Genomic DNA, 26007 nt, shown 5'->3' on the forward strand with positions numbered 1-26007 from the left:
CGGCCCCGCCCTTGTCCCCCCCATTACCTCCCCAGTAATGGCTGGCCCCGCCCTTGTCCCCCCCCCCCGACTAACCCCCCCAGCACTGGCCGGCCCCGCCCTTGTCCCCCCCCATTACCTCCCCAGTAATGGCTGGCCCCGCCCTTGTCCCCCCCCCGACTAACCCCCCCCAGCACTGGCCGGTCTGACCCCAATTACCCCCCCAATTAACCCCCCCCAGCACTGGCCGGCCCCGCCCTTGTCCCCCCCCATTACCTCCCCAGTAATGGCTGGCCCCGCCCTTGTCCCGTCCCCCCCGACTAACCCCCCCAGCACTGGCCGGTCTGACCCCAATTACCCCCCCAATTAACCCCCCCCAGCACTGGCCGGCCCCGCCCTTGCCCCCCCCCATTACCTCCCCAGTACTGGCTGGCCCCGCCCTTGTCCCCCCCCCCGACTAACCCCCCCCCAGCACTGGCCGGTCTGACCCCAATTACCCCCCCAATTAACCCCCCCCAGCACTGGCCGGTCCGGCCCCGTCTCCCTCTCCCCCAATTAACCCCCACCAGCACTGGCCAACCCAGGCCATCTCCCCCTCCCCTAATTAACCCCCCCAGCACAGGTCCTCCCCCCCAGCACTGGCCAGCCTGCCCCCATCTCTCCCTCCCCCAATTAACCCCCCCCAAGCACTGGCCAGCCTGCCCCCCCCCCATATCACCCTGCCCCAATTAGCTCCTGCTCAGCACCCTTCACCCTTTCCCCCTGGCCTTGGTGGACTGATCTCCCCGGGGCTGCAAGGTGACCGGTCCTCACACAGCAGCAGGAACAGGACTACCTTTGATGCGGTTTTCTGCACCCGCCAGGCAGGGACATTTCACCTAGAGGGGTGCTAGAAATAGAAACCAGCCCAGGCAAATTCCCCCCATCTGCGGGAAAAGAACCGGAAACTCTGATCCTGACTGCGAGGGTGGAACCTGGGGCAGGAAGGGCTGAGAGAGACAGAGGGGCAGGGAATCAGGCCAGAGTTTGCAGTGGGATATGGGAACAAGAGAGGCCCGTGTGACATGAGGTGGCATGTGCAGAGGCCGCCGAGCAGCGAGGGCAGAGTCAGTCACACTCAGTGTAACGTCCCCCTGGCTCAGTAATACTCTGTTCAACTTCCAAAGGCCTCCCCTAATTCTGGGGGCCTCCAGTGTCGGGTGCCCAGCCCCAGACACTTGTGCCCGGATAGTCCAAGCTGCTGAGCGTGTCCCCAGCTCCCGCTGCTTCCGGTACAGTTGCTCAGCACGGCTCTGAACCAGGCCCAGGGTTGGGGAAAGGCTGGCCCCACACCTAGGGAGAGAAGGGGTGTCGGCAGCCTGCGACACTGATTGTTTAACTCCTTTGCTGGGTACCGTGCTCTGCTGGCCTGGAATTGGGAAATTCAAGGAACCTTTCCCAGCAGGGAGTTGTTGGGCTGTGGAGAAGCCTCCTAAAGGGAGCAGTGGATGCGCCATCCTTGGAGAATTCACTTTTGGGACCAGGCCTGCCCTGATCCCCAGGCAATAGACCAGATGTAGGCCCTAGCAGGCCTTTTTCATCGCCAGCTTTTACAATTCCTGCCACCTGTGATCAGCGGGGGTGCAAGTCCCTGGTCTCACCTACAGGAGGCAGTGCCCCTCTGCTGAACCACCGTGCCTGTGTGCGCCCAGACAGCTTGTACGGTATTGATTGACGAGAGTAAAGCCAGCCCTTCTGGGTGCTGAGCTCACAGGTGCTTCAGGCTGGGTGAGCTAAACCCAGGGGGGAGGGATAGCTCAGTGGTTTGAGCATTAGCCTGCTAAACCCAGGGTTGTGAGTTCAATCCTTGAGGGGGCCATTTAGAGATCTGGGGCAAACATTGGGGATTAGTCCCGCTTTGAGCAGGGGGTTGGACGAGATGACCTCCTGAGGTCCCTTCCAACTCTGAGATTCTATGATTCCATGAAACTCCCTCTGCTCGGGTGATGAAGGCAGCGTTATGGGAGCCCCAGCTCCCCTGCCTGGCTGAGCAGAGGGTTGACCGCTAGGGCACCAGATTGGCTGCTCCTGGTTATTTTTGATCATATCCTGTAACGCCAGCCTTGCTGGCCAATGTGCAGGTGCCCTTGATGCAGTGAGCTCTGCCCTCGGTCCCATACAGAGTAAGATTCCCCCAGCCCAGCCCCTCCCCACACATTCAATGAGCTTTTGAAAAATATGTAGATCTATTTGGGGATTTTTAATTTTTTTTTTGCTTCCTGGTTTCTGAGTCTTTAGGGGTCGCTGGAGTCACGTTTTAAAACTTTCCCGTTACCAGAAGGGCTAGAAAGTTGCTCTTTTAACAAATACAAGCTGGGAGGTTCCCAGAATCACCTGACAGCAGCCACTGAGGCTGTAGGACATGCCCCAGATACCCCCAAGTTAGTGTCACCAACTCCCAGCTCCAAAGGTCAGTCGCCCCCCCCCCCGGGAATATTAAGAGTTGGCTTAAAAATCAGATTTTAAAAAATCATCCAGCTGGGGCCTTTTCTTGGCCTCTGGATGTTGGAGTCTTTAGGAATCACGTTTTCCAAGTCTCCTCTGCAACCATGAGGGGTGGAAACCAACTCCCCTTGGCCCCCTTTCTCCGTCAGGCCCCTGGAAGTTACAACCTCTTTCCATACCACACACCAAGGCTGAGATTTCCACCCAGTCCCAGGACTCCAGGAACTGGGGCTTTAAGCGAACCACCAAATATCATGAGACTTGTGCTACAATCCCAAGAGACTTAGCGAAGGGTTGAAATCGAACACAGCCTGATGCTGCTTGTTCCAGGGACGTTTGGCAGACCTGTTGCAGGTGCGGAGGGGAGCCATGTACCCGGGGCGGGGAGGGGCTAGCAGGCCAGCTGGTGGGGAGTGTTAGGATATAGATATTCAGGCCTGTCTGTAAAGGCCGATACTCTAAGAATTTAGGTGTATTCTTATCACTTGGCTAGTGATAGAGGTATAAAAGAAAGAATCAAAATCACTGTCTGCCGGTGTAAGGGCCTTCTCTTACTGTGACAGTCTGAGGCCCTGTTCTTAGGCTCAGGCCTTTGGCTAAGCAGCAGAGGCAGCCATAAGCTGGGAAGCGACCGGTCACATCCTCACATTCCAAACTAGTCACATTGAAATAAGGTGCTATTGGGCTGTTAGGCACTATCAGGACAGGATTGTATTCCTATCACCTCCAGAGAAAGGGAAGTGCCTAGAAAATGTAAAAGGAAACTTAGTTTGAGAGCATCCTGTCTGGCAAGAACTCACTTATCAATAGCTGGGATGTGAAATCCTCACTTCTGTATTGTTTTGTCATTATAGTTCCCACTTTGCTGTTGTTTGTCTATATAATTTCTGTCTGGTTCTGTGATTGTTCCTGTCTGCTGTATAATTAATTTTTGCTGGGTGTAAACTAATTAAGGTGGTGGGATATAATTGGTTACATAATCATGTTACAATATGTTAGGATTGGTTAGTTAAATTTCAGGAAAATGATTGGTTAAGGTATAGCTAAGCAGAACTCAAGTTTTACTATATAATCTGTAGTCAATGAGGAAGTGATGGGGTGTGGGTGGGCATGTGAGATGGGAATGGGGGTAAGAAAATTGGAATCATGTTTTGCTAAAGGGGGAGATGGGAACAGGGAATGGGGGTAAGAAAATTGGAATCATGTTTTGCTAAAGGGGGAGATGGGAACAGGGAATGGGAGTAAGGAAGTTGGAATCATGTTTGGCTAAGGGCAGGAATGGGAACAGGGACACAGGTGTAAGGCTTTGTGGTGTCAGAGCTGGGAAGGAGGATACTAAGGAAGGAAACTGGAATCATGGTTGCTGGAAGTTCACCCCAATAAACATCGAATTGTTTGCACCTTTGGACTTCGGGTATTGTTGCTCTCTGTTCATGCGAGAAGGACCAGGGAAGTAAGTGGGTGAAGGAATAAGCCCCCTAACAGGGAGTGCACACCGGGGTGTTTGGTGGCCATCAATTGTGTAACTGAACCCTAATAAAAAGCACTGAGCTCCTGAGACTGGGGTGGCCCCTGGGAGCTCTCCAGAAGCTGGGAGCAGAACCTGTGCCCAGCTGACCACCAGTTTATCAGGGGCAGAGGACACCTTGTATATTTATTCTCTGTGTAGTGTCGCGGGGGCATTAGAGACAAAGCCAATGATACAGTCCCTGGCCCCAGGTGTCTGGAGTCAGATCTGTGGCCCTGGGGCTCCTGGACTCTTGAGTTCCAGCTTCAGAAGCCAAGAGAGGAAGTTTTGACCTAGAACCGTTGGTGTGTGACAGTCAGAGCCTCCTCTCAGCCTGGCTGAGGTCCACTGCCTGCAGAGGCTGCGCCTGATGGATGCAGGTGTAGCAGGCAGAGCCAGGGCCCTGCTGGGTCTTTGGGAGGCTGTGGCCATGGTCAGACCTCCAGCTGGCAGCACTCGGAGAGAGAACCGGGGGAAGTGTCACCACCCTGCCCTGGCTAGGACCTTTGCTCTGTGCTAAACCTGGGGGATCCAGAGCTCAGATGGGGCGTGATGCTGATCTCCCAGTGTGATGCAGGGGTAGTCCCGTGGTGGCCAATGGAAAGAGGCGTATCGAGGCTAGAGGGGATGTGAATGAATGGAACTGACACCTCAAGCCCATCCCTATCCTCCCACCTCTGGGGCAGAGAAACTCCCAGTAACTTCCCAGGCACATCCACCTGCTGCCACACAGGCCGGTCAGTGCCCCCCAACCCATCCCAGTGGTGTAAGGGATCCTGGCTTTGCACTCAATGCCAGCTTGGTGCTTTGCCAATTGCCCCATCTGACCCAAAGCTCCAGAAGGAGAGGTGCTGTCTTCTAAACCACAGGTAAAACCGAGGCCCCGAGCACTCGGAATCAGTGAAGATCCCCAGGAGTCAGGATGCAACCCAAAGTATCCTGGCTGGGTCCCAACTCAGCTAATCCCATTCCACTTCCCTAATTTTCTCCTATCCTTGTTATGTAGTGTCACTGTGTGATGTTAAACAGCTGCTGCTTTCTACCCCAGAGCGGGCTGCATTTCAGTGGTGGGTGAAAGATGTGATCCTCATCTCACAATGGTATGAATCAGGAGAGGTTCACCTGAAGTTGATGGAGAGACCCTGGTACTAAGGACAGAGACTCAGGCTCCGTTTGCTTTGGTCTTGTTCAGGAAATGTAACGAATTGTGGACTTCTGAGGTTATTGGAGCCCACTGGCAGAGCGTGTGCATCACTCTCACTCTAGCTGATCAGCTAGAGGATAACAGCCTGCTGCTGCTACCAGCCTATGGAGTTCCTTCTTTAGTTTGAGTGGCAGGGTCCTTTGTTCTTGAAGTCCTGGTGTTCAAATCCGGCCCACGAGCTGTGCAGGGGAGGTTGTGATGTTACCACCCCTGCTAATGGGGGCTCTGTGCTGTCTGGGGGGAGAAGGGACCCTTTACACATGCAGGAAACAGACGCAGCTACCAACACCCAGGACATGCAGCACAGGGGAATGTCCATATGTAGCTTTATTCACACAACATGGAGTCGCTGCTACCTGTCCATGCTTCATAATTACAGAGTTAGTCAGACAACGTTACATGGTAGGTTGCCCCCCTAATCGCCTTCACGGCCCGTGGCATTAAAGGTCAAAGGTTACTCAGCATGTCTCACGAATGTCCATCTCCGCCGTGAATGCGGATGGCAGAGAGAGCCGAGTCTCGTCTGTGTCCCTTCAGGTGGTTGCTTGCAGCCTGCCCAGTGCCTGAGATGATTGTCCAAGGAAAACATCGGGGGGGGGGAGGGCATCAGACTTTCAAATTCACCTTGACACTTGAAAGGAAGGAACGAAAAAGAGACAGAAACACAGTGTCCAGCAACGACCTCAGTGATCCCAGGCAAAGCACAATTCCTGGCTAGGGAACCCATTGTGGTAACATGGTGACTCCATCTGCTGGGGCTGGCTTGGGCCAGGCAGCACTGTTCTCCAGCCTCTGCACCATGTCAGCGACAGGCCAAATCACTAAATATCACCAGCTGAGGAATGATGCCAGGCACTGAGCCAGATCCTGATCTCAGTCACACAGGTCTAGCTCTAGCTCTGAGTGACTCCACTGGGCCGGGTTCTGCTCACACTTCCCCTCCGCTCACCAGGATGAAGTTGCTCTTGATTTGGGCTGGTGTCAATGCAGGATCAGGCCCATCGACTGTGGACTCGCCCCAGACTGACCTGTGTTAACCCAGAATCCAGCCCTTTGGCTGGATATACTATATGCTAGGGGCTGGCCCACAAGGGCTGGCCTGGTTTGTTCCGGCTGTAATGTGGGCCTGTGAGCTCACGCGGGTGTAAACTGGGGGGGTGAGGGACACGCTATGGAGTCAGCGGAGTGGTGGAGGTGAGAGGAGAATCAGGCCCAGTTGCTGGATTGTCTGGGTTCTGCTTTGCCTGTGGAATTTAGTGCTGGTGAGAGATGCCAGACTGAATGCCCTGGACAGCAGAACGGGCACAGGCAGGCTCCACATTGCCAACAAGCCCAGCCCCACCTGGAGAGACCCCCTGGGGTGGGGGAGCAGAGAGTTGGGGGTCGCATGTGCTGAGGCACATTAGTGGTTAGTCACTGAGTAGTTAAAAGCAAGTTTCACTTTATGGGGTTTCTTCGTCTGGAACGGACCCAGTGAGGGTGGGGTGGTGGGAATCTTTGTCGCCCATTGATGGAGAATGCACCTCCAGGCCCAAACACCCTCCGGAGCAGTCGCCTTTGTCTCCCGTAATGTCTGGCTCCCTCCTTGCTGTCCCTCCATGAGTGGTTTGGTTTGTTCTTTTTTTGTCTTTTTAATAATAAATAAAAACTCAAGTCTAAAAAAATTGATATATAAAATCGAGGGGGAAAACCGAGTTTATGACGACAAGAACAAAGTCAGAACATCTGAAACATACAAAGCTGGAGAAAGGCCAGTTCCATCTAAGAATAAAACAAAATGAAGAAGGGGGAGAATCAGCTCCAGAGCTTCTAATGAGATCAAAAGAGCTTCTGGATAGCTAGAAAATCTCTGTACAACTCCTGTCTTGAACTGAGAAAAGTTGGAGCCAATGAAAAGAGAATCGGTGTCAAACCCCCGTTCCTCATGCACTGGGATTCAGGCCAGTACCTCCAGCATTAATGCCCAGTCTACCACTGAAGTCAAGGGTACAATTCCCACTGGCTTCAGTGGGGCCAGGATCTAGCCCCCTGATCTCCTGCCAGTGTAAATCTGGAGTAAAAACCACTGACGTGGATGGATTTGCGCTCGGGTAAATGAGACAAGAACTAGAATTTGGTTCAACAGGACAAGCCTGTTCAGGCTGCAATTCCAGTCCCCAGCTTGGGAAAACCTCCAGCCACTGCTGGGAAAGGCCTGATGGGTTCCCACCTGGGCACATGCAAATGGATAATGCTAAAGCAAATCAACCAAGAGTTACACAGAGATTTGTGGGCAGCAAGCACACAACAGGGCTCCCCACACAACCGGGGGTCCCCATATATGGCTCCTCCAGCAGGGGGACAGCAAGGAGATGGGCCAAACGCTCTGTAACAAACAGCTACGTGCCAGTCACTTCCTTTGGCCGTATGGACGCTGACCAAGTCCTAGAGACACATTGCCTAGGAATTCAGCACTAATCTGCGTCTGCTTATTCCATGGTGGCCCCAACAGTGTATTGCTCCCTGCCACACATGGGGTCAAACTCATCCCTGGCTTCCAGGGATTCATTATAGGGATGAATTTGCCCCTTCCCCTATTTAAAGGGACACTGTCAGGTTAAAAATCCCTTCCCTGGCTTCCTAGCAGCATCTACGGTTATTTGATCAGCTCAGGCTGTGCAGCTAGACGGGGCAGTTTCACTTCCTGGTTCTCAGGCAATAGCCCAGGGCTCTTTGAGGAGCAGGGACAATTTCAATCTCATTTTGAATGTTGACCAGGCAGATTTCATGACCCCTTCCCCACTGCCGCCTGGCGGTCAGACAATTCCTGTAACACACAGCCTGTGTTTCTGGCCAAAACTCCCCGACAACGTCCCTTGAAAGAGCCACGTTCCTCTAGGTTTTGGTACCTGTGGGAAGGTGTAGCCCCTGGGGAGAAGGGGCTCCCAGCCCTGTCTGGAAACTCAAGAGCCAGCTCCTGATCTCAATGTAGGGGAGATCTCTCCAGATTCGCCGAGATCAGAATCCAGCCCCAAGACCCTGCACGGGCCCAGTGATGCCCTTGCTACACTAGTGCGACTCCTATGGGCTTCGAGAGCAGAGACAGCAGGCATTGGGTCCAAGAGGGTTCCACCCAACAGTGCCTCCTCGGCTGCTCCCAAGGAAAGGGAGGAGCCTACCAGCTGCTCTGTCAGTAAGACCCAGGGAGCTGTGCTCAGGGTCCCCGGGGCACGATCTGGCCCTGGGCAAGGTGTGGAACTCGGGCAAGCAGTGTGCACATTCTTACTGCCGTAAACCAGCCAGAGGGGAGACTTCAGTGCCAGAAACAACCTGGTGGGCACTGAGCCTTAGTTAAACCTGTCGTGTGTGGCTGCCTGGGAGAGCAGCAGAGACTCAATCAGCTGCTTAGTAGAGATGGCTCTTAGAGCAGGGCCCCATTGGGCCAGACCCTCAGCACCCAGCAAGGAACTGCCAGTACCTCACTGCTGGGGGACTCTAACATTTCACCTTTGCCTTCTGGACTGATCCTGCGGCAACGAGCCTGGGAACGGCCAGGCGGCCCCTGCACTCGGCTGAGTGGAGTCAGCGCCGCAGAAGGTCCTGTCCCTAAGGGAGCCTTTCTCTACAGGACGCAGGGGGAAGAGGAGTATTATTTTTTGGTCAGAAGCCATGAAAAAACCCTGCAATGGAACCCCCCCAAACAAACTGGGACAAAAGCTAATTCTTGTGCAATGAAAGGGCGACAGACAATGGCTCTAAAGATAAATAGCATCTGGATTTAAAACTATGTCATTAGCGATTTTTACTATGTATATCTCTCTCTCTTTATATCTCTCTATATAATCTTACTGGCCTGGGATGCGTCATAACATTCCAGCTTTACAGGAACGCATTAAATAAAAATAATCTCCCTCTCCGTCGCTCTTGCTCCTGTTGCTGGAGCTACTCCAGACCTTGCTTCTAGAATCTTGCCCTCCCTGCCCTGCCGGGGGGACAGGTTAGATGGTCTGGGAGGCCCCTTCCATTTGTAAGTTCTACTGGTGAAAGAGGGGACACAGGTACCACTTGCACCCAGAAACCCCAGCTGGGGTGTCGGCTGACCTTGCCCAGTCTCGTCTCTGCTAGCACTGTACATCCAGACTGCTATCTTCAGTGGATGAGCAGGTGTCTCTAGGTGAGTCCATGAAAGAGCTGGGTTTCTGCTGATTGAGGGTCCAATCCTGAGAAGGGCCGAGGGTCCTAACCTCCTACTGACGACATGGGAGCTGAGGGCCCTCGACAGCTCACAGGGCCAGGCCCATGAGCAGCAGAGTTGCTGGGTCCTGAAAGGAGGCTTGCCCAGCCAGATGGGAGCCTGGTCTGGGGCCTCCACCATTTTTGCTTTCGGATCCAGTACAGGCACTGATTAAGCATGACTCACATTGCAGCCTGGGGGTGCCTACATCACCAGGCCACTGAAAGAGGGCAAAACAAATGAGCACCAGCCAAAGGAGCGTCCCTCCCAGGTGCGAGGAAGCAGCTCTCCTCACGCCCTTCTCTTGGAGCCTGCAGTGAGCAACATTGGCTGTTTGCTTTGGGAAGTGCAAAAGCGGCTTCATTACTCACACCAGCTCCAAGACCAGGCTGCTGCAACAGGTAGAAACCCTGATACACAAGCCCTCCATGGTGCTGACGTTGTACCCCCTGCTGACAACTCCTGCTCCTGCAGCAAGCGTCTGGAGCCCGCTGCACCCTGGGACATCTTTGGGGACACATTGATTCCATGGACTTTGCAGGAGGGCTAGGGGAAACAGCCAGTCACAGGGCAAACGAACGGACTGCGGGGCTGACCCTGCTCTTTCATGCTGCCCTAGGCCTCGGGTTTAATGACACTGGGCATGGAGAGTTACAGGAGACCTGGTCAGAAAGCCCACCAGCCTCTGTGGGGAGAACCATGATTCTCAGAGGGGAATTTCCTGTGCTGAAGCCATCAGATGACTTGGTAACAGGAAAGTAAGTGGGAAGGACCCTCCGCCTCCCCACTTTGGTCTGTTGCAGCATCTGGAGCTTATCTGAATGGTTACCTGATTACAGCCCTTAGAAGTATTTACAAGGCCTACAAGCAGCCAGAGTCACAGAGGGTTTGTCTACACTGCAGTCAGACAATTGCTGACTCTGGCTCGTGGGGCGGGGGGGGGCTCGGGCTAAGGGGCTGTTTAATTGCGGTGTAAATGTTCGCGCTCAGGCTGAGCTCGGGCTCTGGGACCCACCCCCCTTGCAGCGTCCCAGAGCCCAGGCTCCAGCCCGAGCCTGGACGTCTACACCGCAGTGAAACAGCCCCTTAGCCTGAGCCCTGCAAGCACGAGGCAGCAGGCCCGGCCAGCTGTCGGTTTTTAATTGCCATGTGGACATACGGAAACAGGCCAGACATGGCAGGCTGGGGGTGTAACTGACAAGAGGCTCCCCAAGGTACGGATCAATCACACAGCTGAGAGGGTTTGTCCAGGCCCAGCCCAGTGAAATCCACTTCCCATTCCAAGTCCTGGGGGGCGGAAATGGCTCAGCACATGCTATCTCCGACCCAGCGTGCTGTGGGGAATGGGCAAGTGACCCACACAAGCAGCACCCTGGGAGCTGTGCGGCAGGCGCTACCCCCCGGGACGAGCCTGCACTCCTCACTCCCGGGAACATCCCACGGGCACCCATGGAACGACTCACTGGGACTTGCAGGAACACACCTGAAAGCTCTTGTTGAGCTGGGGACAGCACCCATGGGTTTCATCCAGCAGGGTGCAGGGAGCTTTCAGCTCCCTTCCTCTCTGGCAGGGGCTAGTGGTGCTCAGCACTGCCTGGGCTCAGGGAAATGGCTGGAACACATCAGCCGGCAACGCGGACACCGCACACGTCCACGTCGGTGGCAAGAATAACATTTCGGGTAGGAAGGGATGAAATCTCACTGTCAGACTGGAGAAGAGAAGCCCAGGCCAAAGAGACCCCAGCTGAGATCGGGGCGGGGTGGGGGGTGAGTGCAGCCAGTTGGAACCGCAAGGAACCAAGGAAGGTTGGAGACACGAGACAGGTTAGTTAATCCGTCCCACACAACATTTGATACCCAGAGGGAGAACAGACTGCTCTCCAGGAGGGTATGGGACTTCACAGAGAGACTGAGGACAAAAGCACCAGCCACTGCAGGATTGCCAGGCTCACCGCTGGACTGCCCAGGCTCCTCACAGCACCTGTGTCTCACTCCTTTCCCGGCAGGTGTGTGGGCAGGGAGGGCGTTTGCTGCTGGGGCTGGCTCTGGGCTGGCCGTAGCTGTTTCTCCCAGGGAGCTGAAGGCACTTGCTCTTTATAGCTGCATGGAGGGAATCATGTCACGTCTGGGCTCCAGCTCTGCATACTTGTCCCTGCCACCGTCCAAGACTCTGGGTTTCATGTGCATGGGGTTACACCCCATCCCTCCCCCAGCAGGTTCCCTGATGCCCATCATCCCTCTGAGGAACAGGCTCGCTGGGATGGTTCGGCTCTCTTTCCCTTTCGCTGAGAAAGGCTGGAGGGAGGGACTGGTGAGAAGCTGTGAAAACACCAAGGGGTTAATCTCTTAGGCAGCCCAGGTGCTGGCGAGTTCCCAGGGACTCCCTTCCCCAAGGAGGCTGTAGGGAAGTAACTAACCAGACGCTCAAAGCTGTCAGCCATGGAGCAGTGTGACATGAGGCCCCTCCTCCAGGCTGGAAGAACTGCTGGCCTTTGGGTCACAGCCTCCTTGGCGGACTGTGGAACTCCTTGCCACAGGAGGACCAGCCCAAGCCTGAGTGTGTTTGGCACTCAATGAGAAACCTTCCCTGGTGATGAAATGCATCCTTCTTCGTGGCCAGGTGATGAGGAGGAGGAGAGAGAAGGAAAAGAAAGATTTATTGTACCAGTGAATGAATCCTGGAGAATGACAAGTGAGGGCCCAGTGGGCAATTTTAGCATTACCCTATTGTGTGTTCTTGGCACTTAGTCACGCAGTGACAACACATGAGAAATACCCGAGATGACAGACGGCTAGATCTGACTTGCTTCTGTTCCCTGACCCTGTTTAAGCCCAGCCTGTCTCTAACAGCAGGAGTTGCTCCTTCCCTGTCAGTAGGAAGGAAAATGTCCCGGAGAGGGGGATGTTCCCACCTTGGTGGGGATTCCCGCTGGACTCTCCTGCCCGACCATGTGCGACCGGCCCCACCGGTGCTTTGCGGTGCCTCCACACAGCCGTTGCGGTCGCAGAGAGCAGCACGTTGCTCCTGTGGGGATGGGAGCTACAGAAGGCAGGCCAGAGGCCCCTGACGCACCCCAGCGCTGTGGGACGCACAGCGGGTATGCACTGCACTCTGCTCCTCGCACCCAGGGCTTCGTCATCGACCTGACACCCAAGGTATTAGACACTCAGCCGGACTCTCTGGGGCTCTCCTGAGACACCTCGCGGGGGATGGGATGGGGCTCTCCACCCAGGACCCGGTGCAGGTTTCTCTCCGGGTGAGACTTGCCTCGAGCCACAAGGATGCTGTGGAGTGTGGACACTGCACCACTGGCAGGTCGGTGAGCTCGCGGCTCCCTAGAGCGCCTGCTGTGGGGCACCCAGCCATTGCACGCTGCCACGTGCTGAGCAGCGCCGAGGACCCAGCTGCCTGCCACAGACTGATGGCAGTGTGAGATGAAAACAAGGTCTCAGCGAGGCAGGAGGGGCCTGTGGGCACAGTGCTCCGGTGCAAGTAGATGTGGGCTGTCCATGCTCAGGCTGTCCGGGGTGAGAGGGGGGAACCATCACAGCTGAATGCTGAAGTGAGCTGATCGGGAAACAGAGGCTGAGGAGGAATCCAGCATGGGGGAGCTGTCACTGGATGGGTCCCCCAGGGAGTTAGAGGTCCCTCGGCACAGCGAAGTGAAATCCTCGTGGCTGGCAGAAGGAAAGCAGGTCAGTCACACGCACACATGCAGCCAGCGTCTTGCTGCTGCCAAGAGTTCGAATCCCAGCATGAATGGGAATCATCCAGTAAATAGAGGTCAGACAGAAAAAACAGTTCCTCCACTGAGATCCCAAGGAAGCAAGGCTGCAGGTTAAAGAGCACAGCAGGGAGAGAGGCTGGGGAGAAGAGAGTTAACATGGAGAAATGTAAACCTAGATGGTAGGGCACAGAGTCCCTGCCTGAGCACCAGCAGCCAAGAGGTTAACTCTCCTGCAGGGGGTGGGGGTCATGGGCCAGCAGCTCAGGGTTAAAGTGGGGAGCTCTATAAAAACAGGGATAGGGGGCAGTGCACTGCAGATCCTCAGAGGCACAGCCCAGTGCCACCACCAGGCTGCTCAGGGGCTGATTTGGTTGCGTCCTGAGCTGGACTCCCTTTTAATACATGCAAACCCTAAAGGCCAACAGACGCTTACGGGGGAACTGGCCTCCGGTAAAGGTGGATTGAGCTGGATATCTGCTAGAGCACAGGCCTGGGGGTGACAGCTGGGCAAGGAGCCAACTGCAGAAGGCATCGAAGCGTGGAGATGCTGGGGCCCAGCACTAGGCTCACGTGGGCATTTGAGACTCGCCAGGCGGCTCAACGAGAAGGGATTTTGCCCATCAGATGGGGAGTCGGAGATGCCAGGGCTACTTTCAGAGACCCAAGTCCAGCCGGCATTGGTCCTGACTGTCCCAAGGAGAGCCCCTCGAGAGGAGGGAACGAGCTGGATTGTAACCATTTCCCAATAGCCTCCCAGCTCCCATAGAGCAACGGCAGCCATCCGCCTTGGAAACCCTCCGGAGGGCAAGGAAGAGAGAAAACATGGCACTGCTGATGGCTTCAGCTCTGCCATGTGTCCCAGAGCCCTCTGAGCCCGGTGATCCAGAAGCCCCCGACGCCTCGCTGGGGCTGATGCCAAGGGCCATCCAGAACGTGTTGCCAGGTGGGATTTTCACAAGTCTGACCCACACTTTCATTCTCTGACAGCAGGAGAGAACTCCTCGGTCACTCTCTGCCTTCAGGAGCCAGCACCTCCACCCAGAGTGTGTCCCACACTAGCCAAGTGCTTTAAAAGCCTTGCTCATTGCCATGGCTCAGCACAGCAGCCTCCTTGCCCTGGCCAATGCTGCAGAATCCAGCCATGACAGAAAGAAGCCCCGACACGGCCCAGCCTGGATATTGCTACAGTGGAAGGGTTTGGCACGCTGGGTGCTCCCGTGACACCAGCTCCTTGGCAGTCTCCACTCTCCCGACAGCACATCTCTTCCATTGCGCCCGCTTGGCGCCCTGCCCAAAACAACTCTCCTCCGCAGGGCTGATGGAGCTGGGGCCCAGCGAGCCGGGGTCTGACCTGCTGCACGCAGCACCAGCCAGCGCTTGTCTTGTCTGTGTTCATAAACCGAGCAGATGTTGTCTTGGAAATCAGCGATGGAGTTATTGCTGATACCAGGCCCTAGCTGCGCATGGGCCACATGGGCAAAACACCCAGGAAGTTAACTAGCCCTACCCATACTCAGGAGAGTGAAAGTGGAACTTGAGTGCCACCTTTGATGGTCATTCTTCTATCCCCGACTGATTGTTAAATCCATCGTCTGCAGGTGGCTCTGATGGGACACGCACTCTCTGCCTGCACTGTCACCCTCTTGAGGGCGGGCGGAGATGGCCCACTGCTGAGGGGAGTCAGGAAAAGCCGGGGACAGTCCCCTTCTAGAGATGGCAAGGAACGAGCTCGGGTTATGGGTTTGCTGAGATGTAGCCGAACCCTGCGCCAGCTGAGCCTGCCACAGCCCAAATGGCAAATGAAGCCCAGCTGCTCCTGGCCGTCCTGCCCTGGAACGGGAGCCCAGGCAGCACAGGAGCCTGAATCGAATACCAGGACAAAACAGGCTGCAGTCATAGCTTTCTGCCCTGCCCTGAACCTCCCGGCACGGGGTTACATTCAAGGCGCAGAGATCCTGTCTAGAAAGGGCTGGTAGGTCTCAGGGTTTGAGAATTAATCACTGCTGAGTCGACACCCCGCCCTCCCAACACAGACACTGTGATCAGATCTGGGCTTTACAAGCAGCTGATGAAGAGGAGGAAAGGAAGGGGAAGTGACATCACCGGATGCAGGTGGCTCTGGGTCACAGAGATGCCTCACCACGAGCTTTGCCCTGAGAACTTGGAGTTGGTTTTGGCCCCCTCCTCCAGCCATAAAGGGGTCCCTCTTCTCAGCGGGGGGCTGAGCTGATGAGGTCTGCGTGGGGCTTAGACCCCTTCCTACCAAAGGGCTTTATCCTCCCAGATGGATCCATACCCTATTCCACATGAATGTTCCCGCTGGGCAACCCCTAGCTTCCAGGCTGCGTGGGACTGCTGCAAATACCCCCTTGCAGTCCCTGCCTTGAGACTGTCCTACCCACCCTCCTAGCCAGCGCTGGCCCCAGGGCAGGAGCATTGGGAGGCCTTGGTGATGCTCGCTAACTTATTCTGATCTCCCCCTCCGTCCACACTGCTATCTTAAGCACCACCCCCTCCTGCAGCCACCCCTCTCCCCTAGGAAGCATGTGGCAGCTGCAGCCAGCAGTGGCTGTCCTGGACGTCTGTCTGCGAGACACAGCACTCATTAAAGTGCGGTGGCAAGGCCTAGCATCCCACATCCCCAGAGTGGCTGCAGGCCCAGGATGCCGGGCAGGACTCCCGAGCCTCACCTGCAGGTGGCTGCCACGCCAGGCTAACCCTGCAGGCTGCCCCACGGTGGCTTGGCTGGGGGGATAGGCAGCAACATCTCCAGAGGTCTGGTTCAGGGGAGGGCAGATGTCATTTTGCCAGTAACACTGGCGGGATCCCACCACCACTTCCTGTATGACACTAGAGGGCAAAGGATGATGAGAGATGCTGGGGTGAGAGAGGCGGGACTAGGCCAGCTCATAATGGCTCTGGGGACACGGTGTGACGGGGACGAGAGGCCCTGCCCAGGGCTGCCCAGTGCCTTCCCTTTGTGGTGTCTGGCTCGTACTCATTGGCTGATTGACCTGGGGTTTAAGGGGGGTTGGGTGGGTTGTGGTCGTCGGCAGATTTGGTTTTGGCTCCTCCCGCAGCTCGCCGCTATAGGACCCCCTCCATGAAGCTGGTGTCCAGGTGCTGGATCAGCACCCGGATGAAGGACATTTCCTTCCGGGTGTTCTCGAAGATGATCCGTGGGTCATCGGACTGGCAGCGCAGACAGTTGGGGGCCATAACCATGGCCAGGTTATTGACGTCCATCTTGGTGACCGCCACGTTAGCTGGCTGCACGAACACCTGGGGAAGAGAGAGAGGTTACAGCATGCGGGGAATGACTCCCCCTCCAGCCGCATCGCCACCGGCTCCTCAGACAGCTCTGGGGCCCGCTCAGAATTACCGTCTCAGCTATTAGCACCGCCCAGGTGTCTGCCAGCGTCACAGACCCGGGCCTGGTCTGCTGCCCACCCCTCTGCTTGCCCAGTTCTGGATCTGTTCCTTAATGCCATCTGTTACTATCTGTGCGTCCCGGCAGCCCCTAGAGGCCGTGACTGAGACCAGGGCCCCCAAGTGCCAGGTGCTGCACAGCCCCTGCCTGAGATCGGGGCTCCCATTTTGCCAGGGGCTGCACGAACACTGAGTTCAGAGTCCCCACTGGGCTGGGGCAGCCCAGCCCCCCAGACTGAGGCTGCAGCCCCTGTGGTGCCGGGGACTGCACACCCACAAAGTGAGAGACAGTTACCCAGTAAATGCCATTAAGGGCTACAACACTGGGATTGCTAGCGCTAGAGAGAAGCGAGATATTAACTGTGGCTTGTGACAGGAACGGCGACTTTCTCCTTTGCGGTCCATTGTTTTAATTGAATGGTTTATGTCTGACTGTGTTCTACTCCATGGGGGAGGGGGACCACAGCTCCTCCAGGAACTAAAACCCGTGGGAGGTGATCAAGGCAAACCAGCCAGGTTGCGACCCCTCGAGAGGTCCACCCCTCCTGGAGAGGCTCCCTAGACTGGTTCAGACTGGGTTCTCCAGACACCAACAGACAAAGAAAGACCTTTGGGATAAATAGCCTGAGTTTAAACTGACTCGGGGCCTGCTTTCTGCTCCAGCGAGTGAGCAGGACCTTCTGCCTAAGGGGCACACCATCCTTGGGGAAGGACTTACCCTACTAGGCCTGTGATGGGCTTAACCCCATCACCTGTAAAGCAAAGGAAAGAACCTGCTTAGCTATGCTCCGCACCTGGGAGGTGATTAACGAATGACCTGGCCAGAGGCGGTGGAGCTGGGTTGTATAAGCAGCTGAGCAGGGTGGTTGAGGGGAAAAGACCCAGGAGAGAGGAGCTCTGGGGAGCTCCCTCTCCATGGGAAGGGCGTGAAGGCAGGTCCAGTCACTGGGATTGGCTGTGGCCAGAGAGCAGAGCTACAGGAGCAGGGTCAGCTCCTGTGGTGGGGCCCTAGAGTGGAGAGAGCCTTAGGTAGGCTCTGCAAGGACCAGGGAATGAGACAGATGCCTACAAGGGGCAGAAGGCCATCAGGGAAAAGGCTGGGGTGGTGGTGGTAGTGAAGGACCTTTGGCTTAGAGCTGAACCCCGGAAGGGGACTGAAGTTTTGTCACTTGGCCGGAGGATGGAGCCACAGGAGACCAAGTAAGAGAGTCCAGAGAAGAGACTGGCTGGGGCTGGTCATTATCGCTGAGAAAGTGGCCTCCAGAGGGGGTGTGATGCAAAGTCCCCTGCAATGCTGTGTCCGAGCAGGAGGGAGTTCCCTCGAGGTAGGGATGCATGTTGACAGGGCTCCAATGGGTGATCTCTGGTAGGCTTTTTAGCAGGCGTGTAGGTTCTTTGATTGTTTTAACACATTTTCTCTGTAATGCTTTTAGCTTATGAATAAATGTACTTGCTTAGAAGGAGTTGTAGGATAACTCAGCTGCAGGCAACACCTTATAACTGCAGGCAACACACTGGTCATGGCCATTGCAAAGAAAGCAAGGCACAGGCTCTGGGCTGTTTAGCTGGTCTGGTTTGCTGGGGACATTGCAGTGTAACCCAGGGAGCTGTGTAGCCTTAAAACCCCAGTCAGGAGGGAGTGAGATGCGGATCTCTCACCAAGAGAGGTGATGGCTGGGAGCCAGAAGCCTACAGTGGATGCCCTTGGTGGGCCACGGATGGGGAATGCAGCAGTAGTTGCCCTGAAGTGTGACTATTATTATGAGCTGTGGCTCTGTGTGTAGCTTTGTGTCCAGTGTTGGGCCAGGAAGGACAGGAAATGTGTGTCACTGCTGTAATGTGATGTACACATGGGGTAACATGGAAGGGTAACAATTAGGGCTGTCCATTAATCGCAGTTAACTCACGTGATTAACTCAAAAAAATTAATCCTGATTAAAAAAATTAATCACGATTAATCGCAATTTTAATCTCACAGTTAAATAATAGAATACCAATTGAAATTTATTAAATATTTTGGACATTCTTCTACATTTTCAAATATATTTATTTCAGTTACAACACAGAATACAAAGTGTACACTGCTCACTTTATATTATTTTTATTACAAATATTTGCAATGTAAAAATTATAAACAAAAGAAATAGTATTTTTCAGTTCACCTCATACAAGTACTGTAGTGCAATCTTTTTATTGTGAAAGTGCAACTTACAAATGTAGATTTTTTTTGTTACATAACTGCACTAAAGAACAAAACAATGTAAAACTTTAGAGCCTACAAGTCCACTAAGTCCTACTTCTTGTTCAGCCAATTGCTAAGACAAACAAGTTTTTTTACATTTATGGGAGATAATTCTGCCCACTTCTTATTTACAGTGTCACCTGAAAGTGAGAACAGACATTCACATGGCACTTTTGTAGCTGGAATTGCAAGTTATTTATATGCCAGATATGCTAAACGTTCATATTCCCCTTCATGCTTTGGCCACCACTCCAGAGGACATGCTTCCATGCTGATGACACTCATTAAAAAATAATGCGTTAATTAAATTTGTGACTGAACTCCTTGGGGGAGAATTGTATGTCTCCTGCTCTGTGTTTTACCAGCATTCTGCCAGATATTTCATGTTAATAGCAGTCTCAGATGATGTTGTTCCAGCACATGTTGTTCATTTTAAGAATACTTTCACTGCGGATTTCACAAAACGCAAAGAAGGTACCAATGTGAGATTTCTAAAGATAGCTACAGCACTTGGCCCAAGATTTAAGAATCTGAAGTGCCTTTCAAAATTTGCTCAGGATGGGGTGTGGAGCATGCTTTCAGAAGTCTTAAAAGAGCAACACTCTGATGCGGAGACTACAGAACCCGAACCACCAAAAAAGAAAATCAACCTTCTGTTGCTGACAGCTGACTCAGATGATGAAAATGAACATGTGTTGGTCTGAACTACTTTGGATCGATATTGAGCAGAACCCGTTATCAGCATGGCTGCATGTCCTCTGGAATGGTGGTTGAAGCATGAAGGGACATATGAATCTTTAGTGCATCTGGTACATAAATATCTTGCAACGCCGGCTACAACAGTGCCATGAAACCATCTGTTCTCACTTTCTAGTGACATTGTAAACAAGAAGCGGGCAGCATTATCTCCTGCAAATGTAAACAAATTTGTTTGTCTGAGCGACTGGCTGAACAAGAAGTAGGACTGAGTGGACTTGTAGGCTTTACGGTTTCACATTGTTTTATTTTTGAATGTACTTATTTTTTGTACATAATTCTACATTTGTAAGTTCAACTTTCATGATAAAGAGATTGCTCTACAGTACCTGTATTAGGTAAATTGAAAAATCTATTTCTTTTATTTTTACAGTGCAAATATTTATAATAAAAAATAAATATAAAGTAAGCACCGTACACTTTGTATTCTGTGTTGTAACTGAAATCCATATATTTGAAAATGTGGAAAACATCTAAAAATATTTATACAAATAGTATTTTATTACCTTTTAACAGCATGATTAATTGCATGATTACTCGTGATTAATTTTTTTTAATTGCTTGACAGCCCGAGTAACAATATCAGTGAGCTTATCGGTCTTATTTACAGTGGCTGAGTGATACAGTACCAAATCCCCAGAACACAACAAGGGTCAATGCAATAGCGTCCATAAGTGCAGCGAAGCTGGGAGTGAGCTGCGTGACAAGGCAGAGGACTGTATCAACACAGCCACGGGTGAGCCCCCCTGGCTGGAGCCCGCCCCCCTGCCCTACCTGTAGGAAGCGGATGAGGTAGCAGAGCACCGTTTTGTTGATCCTGGGCAAAGAGTGGATGACTGCGATGGCTGCCTCTGGGTTCTCGTAGTGGGTGATGCACTGTTCGTAGAACTCATGGGGAATCAGCGGCTCCTCCAGCTCCCGGTACCAGAGCTTCAGCAATGACGCTGCGGAGAGGAGACAAGTAGCAGAGCTTGTGTTAGGTTAAAAAAGAGAGATGCAGAGCTGAGTGTGCAGGGATGGGGCAGGGTGCTGGGTAGAGTGGGGCAGGGCATGTGGGGGTGTGGGCAGCATGAATGGGGGAGTGCACCAGGCATTGGAAGCCCCGATCCAGCAAATCTGACTTGGGGCAGCTTTGATGTAGCCAGGGTTCTTAGAGAGTTTGGAATGCCAGCTGCGCCCCTGGGGCAATCCAAGCAGCCTAGTCAGTTTCACTCTCTGCTTCTACCCCACCTAATCCTACGTGGAGGTCTGTCCCGGCATGGCAGTGCCATCATTTCCATGTCCCCAAGGAGCCAGCATCTTGACATGTGGCAGGCGCTCCCATGCCATGTTGATCTCCGACTGACCTTCCCATCAGAGTCACCAACCTGCCTCGGGATTTCAATTGTTCATCTTTCTACGTACAGACTTGAAATCTGACCCACTTGTTCCTTATGGGCCCCTGAGTTCAGGTGAGGTGGGGGGAGGAGATATGGCATTTCTAGGGCCCCTGGGTATGGGGTGAGGCGGGGGAGGGACTGTGGTGTTTCTATCAGATCCCCGAGGAGGACGACAGCTTATCAATGTACAAAGGTCCTTGTAGTTACGGCCATCTGAGGGCACTGGCTCTATCCAATGGATTTCAGCCAAGAAGCCTGTGGCAGCTAATGAGTGAGCCCCAGAGCTCACAGCCACCTTGCCCCAATGTGCAGAGGGCCGGCCGCTAGTCGTCCCTGGCATAAACGCAAAGGTCAGGCATGAAGCGACTGGCCCGAGGCTGAAGGGAGCGTGCTTCCATGGGTGCTGTTTTGGTTCGGTTTAGAGTCCTACACTGGGCACCAACTCGCAGGAAGCGTCGCTGCTTAGAGAGCGATCGATGCTGCACACTTGGGAGAGAGCACGTATCCTTAGCCCATTGGGAGAAGGGTTCTGGGGGAAAGCCACTGCCGGGGACCACAGCAAACAGCTCTTCCAGGAATCTAACCAGCCGTTCGCCCCAATGCTGCTTATATACTTTGTTGCATTTCACTCCCCTTGGAAACTAGGCGGGTCACCTTCCCTTTGGGGGCCAGATCCTCAGATGGAATTGGCAGGAGTCAGTGAACCTCCCCTGATCGACACCAGATGAGGAGTTGGGCTTCTGCTTCTCACCCACACATTCAAGGCTGTTGGGTTTGTGTGATGGCTCCCTATTAGGGGTCATGAGCAAGAACTGAACCCAGGACTTTTAGCGCTAACTCCAGGAGCCTCTGCCACTTGAGCTAAAGGAGCAAGTCCATTAACAGGTAGCAGATTGCACTCCATATGTTTATGGAAATATGCTTATGAGTGTAAATACAATGTAACTGGAATATGCTTTATGCAAAAGGTCTCTTTTAAGGTATCATTACAAAGCTTATAATCTACTGAGTGTGTTCATCCTATTTGTATGAATGTATCATTCTTGTATCTGAAGCTAGAAATATGAAGTATTACTCTGAGGTCCTACCGTAACTATGCAAAGTGTGGGCCATCAATGGTGGCTTGGAATCTTGATGGCTCCCATTAACTAGGACAATTGGTTGTAAATGGCTCTGTTTACTTGCAAGCCTTTCTGTGTCCCTGATGTCATCTGGTACTGGAATCCATCTTAAACCTGGTCCTTTTCCATTTAGAAGGAGGGGTGGGAACGCAGAGAGAGACAAAGGATTACCTCCATGTGCCAAAGCTATTAAAGGGGGTGGAACAGAACAAAGGGTCCCAGTCATGTGGAATCCCCTGCTTTTCACCTAAGATGCCTGCTGGAACTAACAAGGTCTGAACCAGGGGAAAGGATTGGGCCCAGACTAGGAAGGAGTCTAGTCTGTGAAAGAAGCTTATTTGAACATCTCTGAGGGTGAGATTTACCTGTATTCAGTTTCTTAATGTATTAAGTTAGCCTTGCGTATTTTGATTTATTTTACTTAGTAACTTACTTTATTCTGTCTATGACTACTTGAAACCACTTAAATCCTACTTTTTATACTTAATAAAATCACTTTTGTTTATTAATTAAGCCAGAGTAAGTGATTAATACCTGGGGGAACAAACAGCTGTGCATATTTCTCTATCAGTGTTACAGAGGGCGGACAATTTATGAGTTTACCCTGTATAAGCTTTAAAAATAAAAAAAGATTTATTTAGGGTTTGGATCCCATTGGGAGCTGGGTGTCTGGGTGCTGGAGACAGGAGCACTTGCTAAGATGTTTTCAGTTACGTTTGCAGCTTTGGGGGCGTGGTTCAGACCCTGGGTCTGTGTTGCAGCAGGCTAGTGTGTCTCGCTCAACAAGACAGGGTTCTGGAGGCCCAAGCTGACAGAGAAAACAGGCTCAGAGGTAGTCTAAGCACATCAGGTAACAGTCCCAAGGGGGCTCTGTGATCGAACCCGTCACAGCAGTAGGAGGCTCTTATCCAGAACCAAGGGGCTGATTATATTTATGTTTCCCACCACTGACGGTGAGAGGTTTAAATCCAGTAATATTTAACACCTCACCCCCAGGCCCATTTCTATTCCTGTTTCGCTCTGGCAAGCCCACTGTTTCTATAGAGCATACGCTTGGTTTGACAGTGCCAGCCCCTCTTCAGCTCACAGACCCAGACCCTCAGTCATGCATCTGCGCTCAGCCAAGTTAGAGAGAGGAGATGGTTCCCAGAGCACTTGCTGATCAATTTCCTGCAACCAGCCCATTGCAGGGCTAACAATGCAGAGCAGCTTTACTGACTCAGAGCGCAGCAATTACAGCCAAGGCAGGTTTCCTGAGGAATCGCTGCAGCTGCAGGAAAACGTCACCCTGGGCATCCCAGGGAGCAGCAATGCACCAGCCAAAGATGGGCACCGGCACAACCAGGTGGATTCTGTAAGTGGTGTGTATCGATGCACAAAGCCCTGGAACTGGGTCACTGAGAGTGCACAGCCTCAGGCCAAGAGGAAGCTGAATGACAGCCAGAGAACAAGAAGCATCCAGCTTATGAGAGACGCAGGGGAAGGAGACAGGTAGAGCCTCTGTGTCAGGGCTCTGGACTGGTCAGGAGTCATGCAATGAACAAAAGAGGCAGCCGTGGAAAAACCCCATGACTCGACCCCATACAGATGCCATGGGCCAGCCCTAACTGGGGCACCAGCAGCACAGATTCATCCTCCTATGCGGGCACCACGGAGAGGGGCAGCTGTGCTGTGAGGGAGTTTGCTACGTCATCACAGAATGAGGATCAGCCAGGGGCAGGGACCCAAATCCATGGGAACCCAAAACCCGCTCGCACAAAAGCAAATGAGAAAAGATGGCGAATGGAAATCCAGTTTCTATTTTGCTTAAAGGGCTGGAATAATCTCCACTGCCTTTCAGCCAGCTCCGCTCACCGCTGGCCGGGCCGGTGCTGGCGTGGGAGACCGCCAAGGAAGTGCACTGGTAAGCAGTATTTGGCAGAACAGCCCTTTGGTCAGTGAGATACATGCTCAAAGAGAGTCTGTAATGTGGCATTCTCCTGCCATGGGAAGAGGAACTGATCAATCACAGAATCATAGAACTGGAAGAGACCTCGAGAGGTCATCTAGTTCAGTCCCCTGCACTCAAGGCAGGACTATTGTCTAGACCATCCCCGACAGGTGTTTGTCCAACCTGCTCTTAAACATCTCCAATGATGGAGATTCCACAGCCTCCAAAGGCAATTTATTCCAATGCTTAACCACCCTGACAGGAAGTTTTTCCTGATGTTCAACCTAACCCTCCCTTGCTGCAATCTGAGCCCATTGCTTCTTGTCCTAGCCTCAGAGGTTAACAAGAACAATTTTTCTCCCTCCTCCTTGTAACAACAATCTTTTATGTACTTGAAAACTGTTATCATGTCCCCTCTCAGTCTTCTCTTCTCCAGACTAAACAAACCCATTTTTTTCAATCTTCCCTCATAGGTCATGTTTTCTAGACCTTTCATCACTTCTCTGGACTTTCTCCAATTTGTCCACATCTTTCCTGAAATGTGGCGCCCAGAACTGGACACAATCCTCCAGTTGAGGCCTAATCAGCGCAGAGTAGAAAGGAAGAATTACTTCTTGTGTCTTCCTTACAATACTCCCGCTAATACAGCACAGAATGATGTTTGCTTTTTTTTGCAACAGTGTTACACTGTTGACTCATATTTAGCTTGTGATCCACTATGACCCCCAGACCACTTTCCCCAGTACTCCTTCCTAGGGAGTCATTTCCCATTTTGTATGTGTGCAACTGATTGTTCCTTCCTAAGTGGAGCACTTTGCATATGTCCTTATTGAATTTCATCCTATTTACTTCAGACCATTTCTCTAATTTGTCCAGATCATTTTGAATTTGTCCGCGAACTTTATAAGTGTACTCTCTATGCCATTATATAAATCATTGATGAAGATATTGAACAGAACTAGACCCAGAACTGATCCCTGCAGGACCCCACTCGTTATGCCCTTCCAGCATGACTGTGAACCACTGATAACTACTCTCTGCAAATGGTTTTCCAACCAGTTATGCACCCACCTTATCGTAGCTCCATCTAGATTGTATTTCCCCAGTTTGTTTATGAGGTCATGTGAGACAGTATCAAAAGCCTTACTAAAGTCAAGATACACCACATCTACCATTTCCCCCCATCCACAAGGCTTGTTACCCTGTCAAAGAAAGCTGTCAGCTTGGTTTGACACGATTTGTTCTTGACAAATTCATGCTGACTGTTACTTATCACCTTATTACCTTCTAGGTGTTTGCATATTGATTGCTTAATTATTTGCTCCATTATCTTTCCGGGTACAGAAGTTAAGCTGACTGGTCTGTAATTCCCCGGATTGTCCTTATTTCCCTTTTTATAGATGGGCACTATATTTGCCCTTTTCCAGTCTTCTGGAATGTCTCTGGTCTTCCATGAATTTTCAAAGATAATTGCTAATGGCTCAGATATCTCCTCAGTCAGCTCCTTGAGTATTCTAGGATGCATTTAATCAGGCTCTGGTGATTGAAGACATTTAACTTGTCCAAGTAATTTTTGACTTGTTCTTTCCCTATTTTAGACTCTGATCCTACCTCATTTTCACTGGCATTCACTATGTTAGACATCCAATCACCACCAGTCTTGGTGGAAACCAGAACAAAGAAGTCATTAAACACCCCTGCCATTTCCACATTTTATGTTATTGTCTTTGCCCTGTCATTGAGTAATGGCCCCACTCTGTCCTTGGTCTTCCTCTTGCTTATAATGTATTTGTAGACTATTTTCTTGTTACCCTTTATGTCCCTAGCTAGTTTGATCTCATTTTGTGCCTTGGCCTTTCTAATTTTGTCCCTACATACTTGTGTTATTTGTTTATATTCATCCTTTGTAATTTGACCGAGTTTCCGCTTTTTGTAGGGCTCTTTTTTGAGTTTTAGATCTTTGAAGATCTCCTGGTTAAGCCAATAATAATGTTCTTCTTTCTGAGCTACTCTTTTCTCCCTGGAGAGACAAGCT

The 26007-nt window shown here is 52.4% G+C and overlaps 1 protein-coding gene across 1 annotated transcript in view; it reads right to left on the reverse strand.

Annotated features, from left to right (window-relative positions):
* Nucleotides 1–5483: 5483 nt before the first annotated feature.
* Nucleotides 5484–26007, reverse strand: part of ARHGAP39 (Rho GTPase activating protein 39) — a 422273-nt gene continuing 401749 nt past the window's right edge. Inside the window, exons 10-11 of the mRNA XM_084619553.1 lie at nucleotides 20317–20486; nucleotides 5484–16397 (exon numbers count right to left, since the gene is read on the reverse strand). Coding sequence (XP_084475679.1) covers nucleotides 16203–16397; nucleotides 20317–20486 — 365 coding nt within the window. The 3' untranslated portion in view covers nucleotides 5484–16202. The remainder of the gene's footprint in view (nucleotides 16398–20316; nucleotides 20487–26007) is intronic.

The sequence above is a fragment of the Lepidochelys olivacea genome, assembly GCF_965140295.1.
Source record: "Lepidochelys olivacea isolate rLepOli2 genome assembly, chromosome: 2".
NCBI classification, from domain to species: Eukaryota; Metazoa; Chordata; order Testudines; family Cheloniidae; genus Lepidochelys; species Lepidochelys olivacea.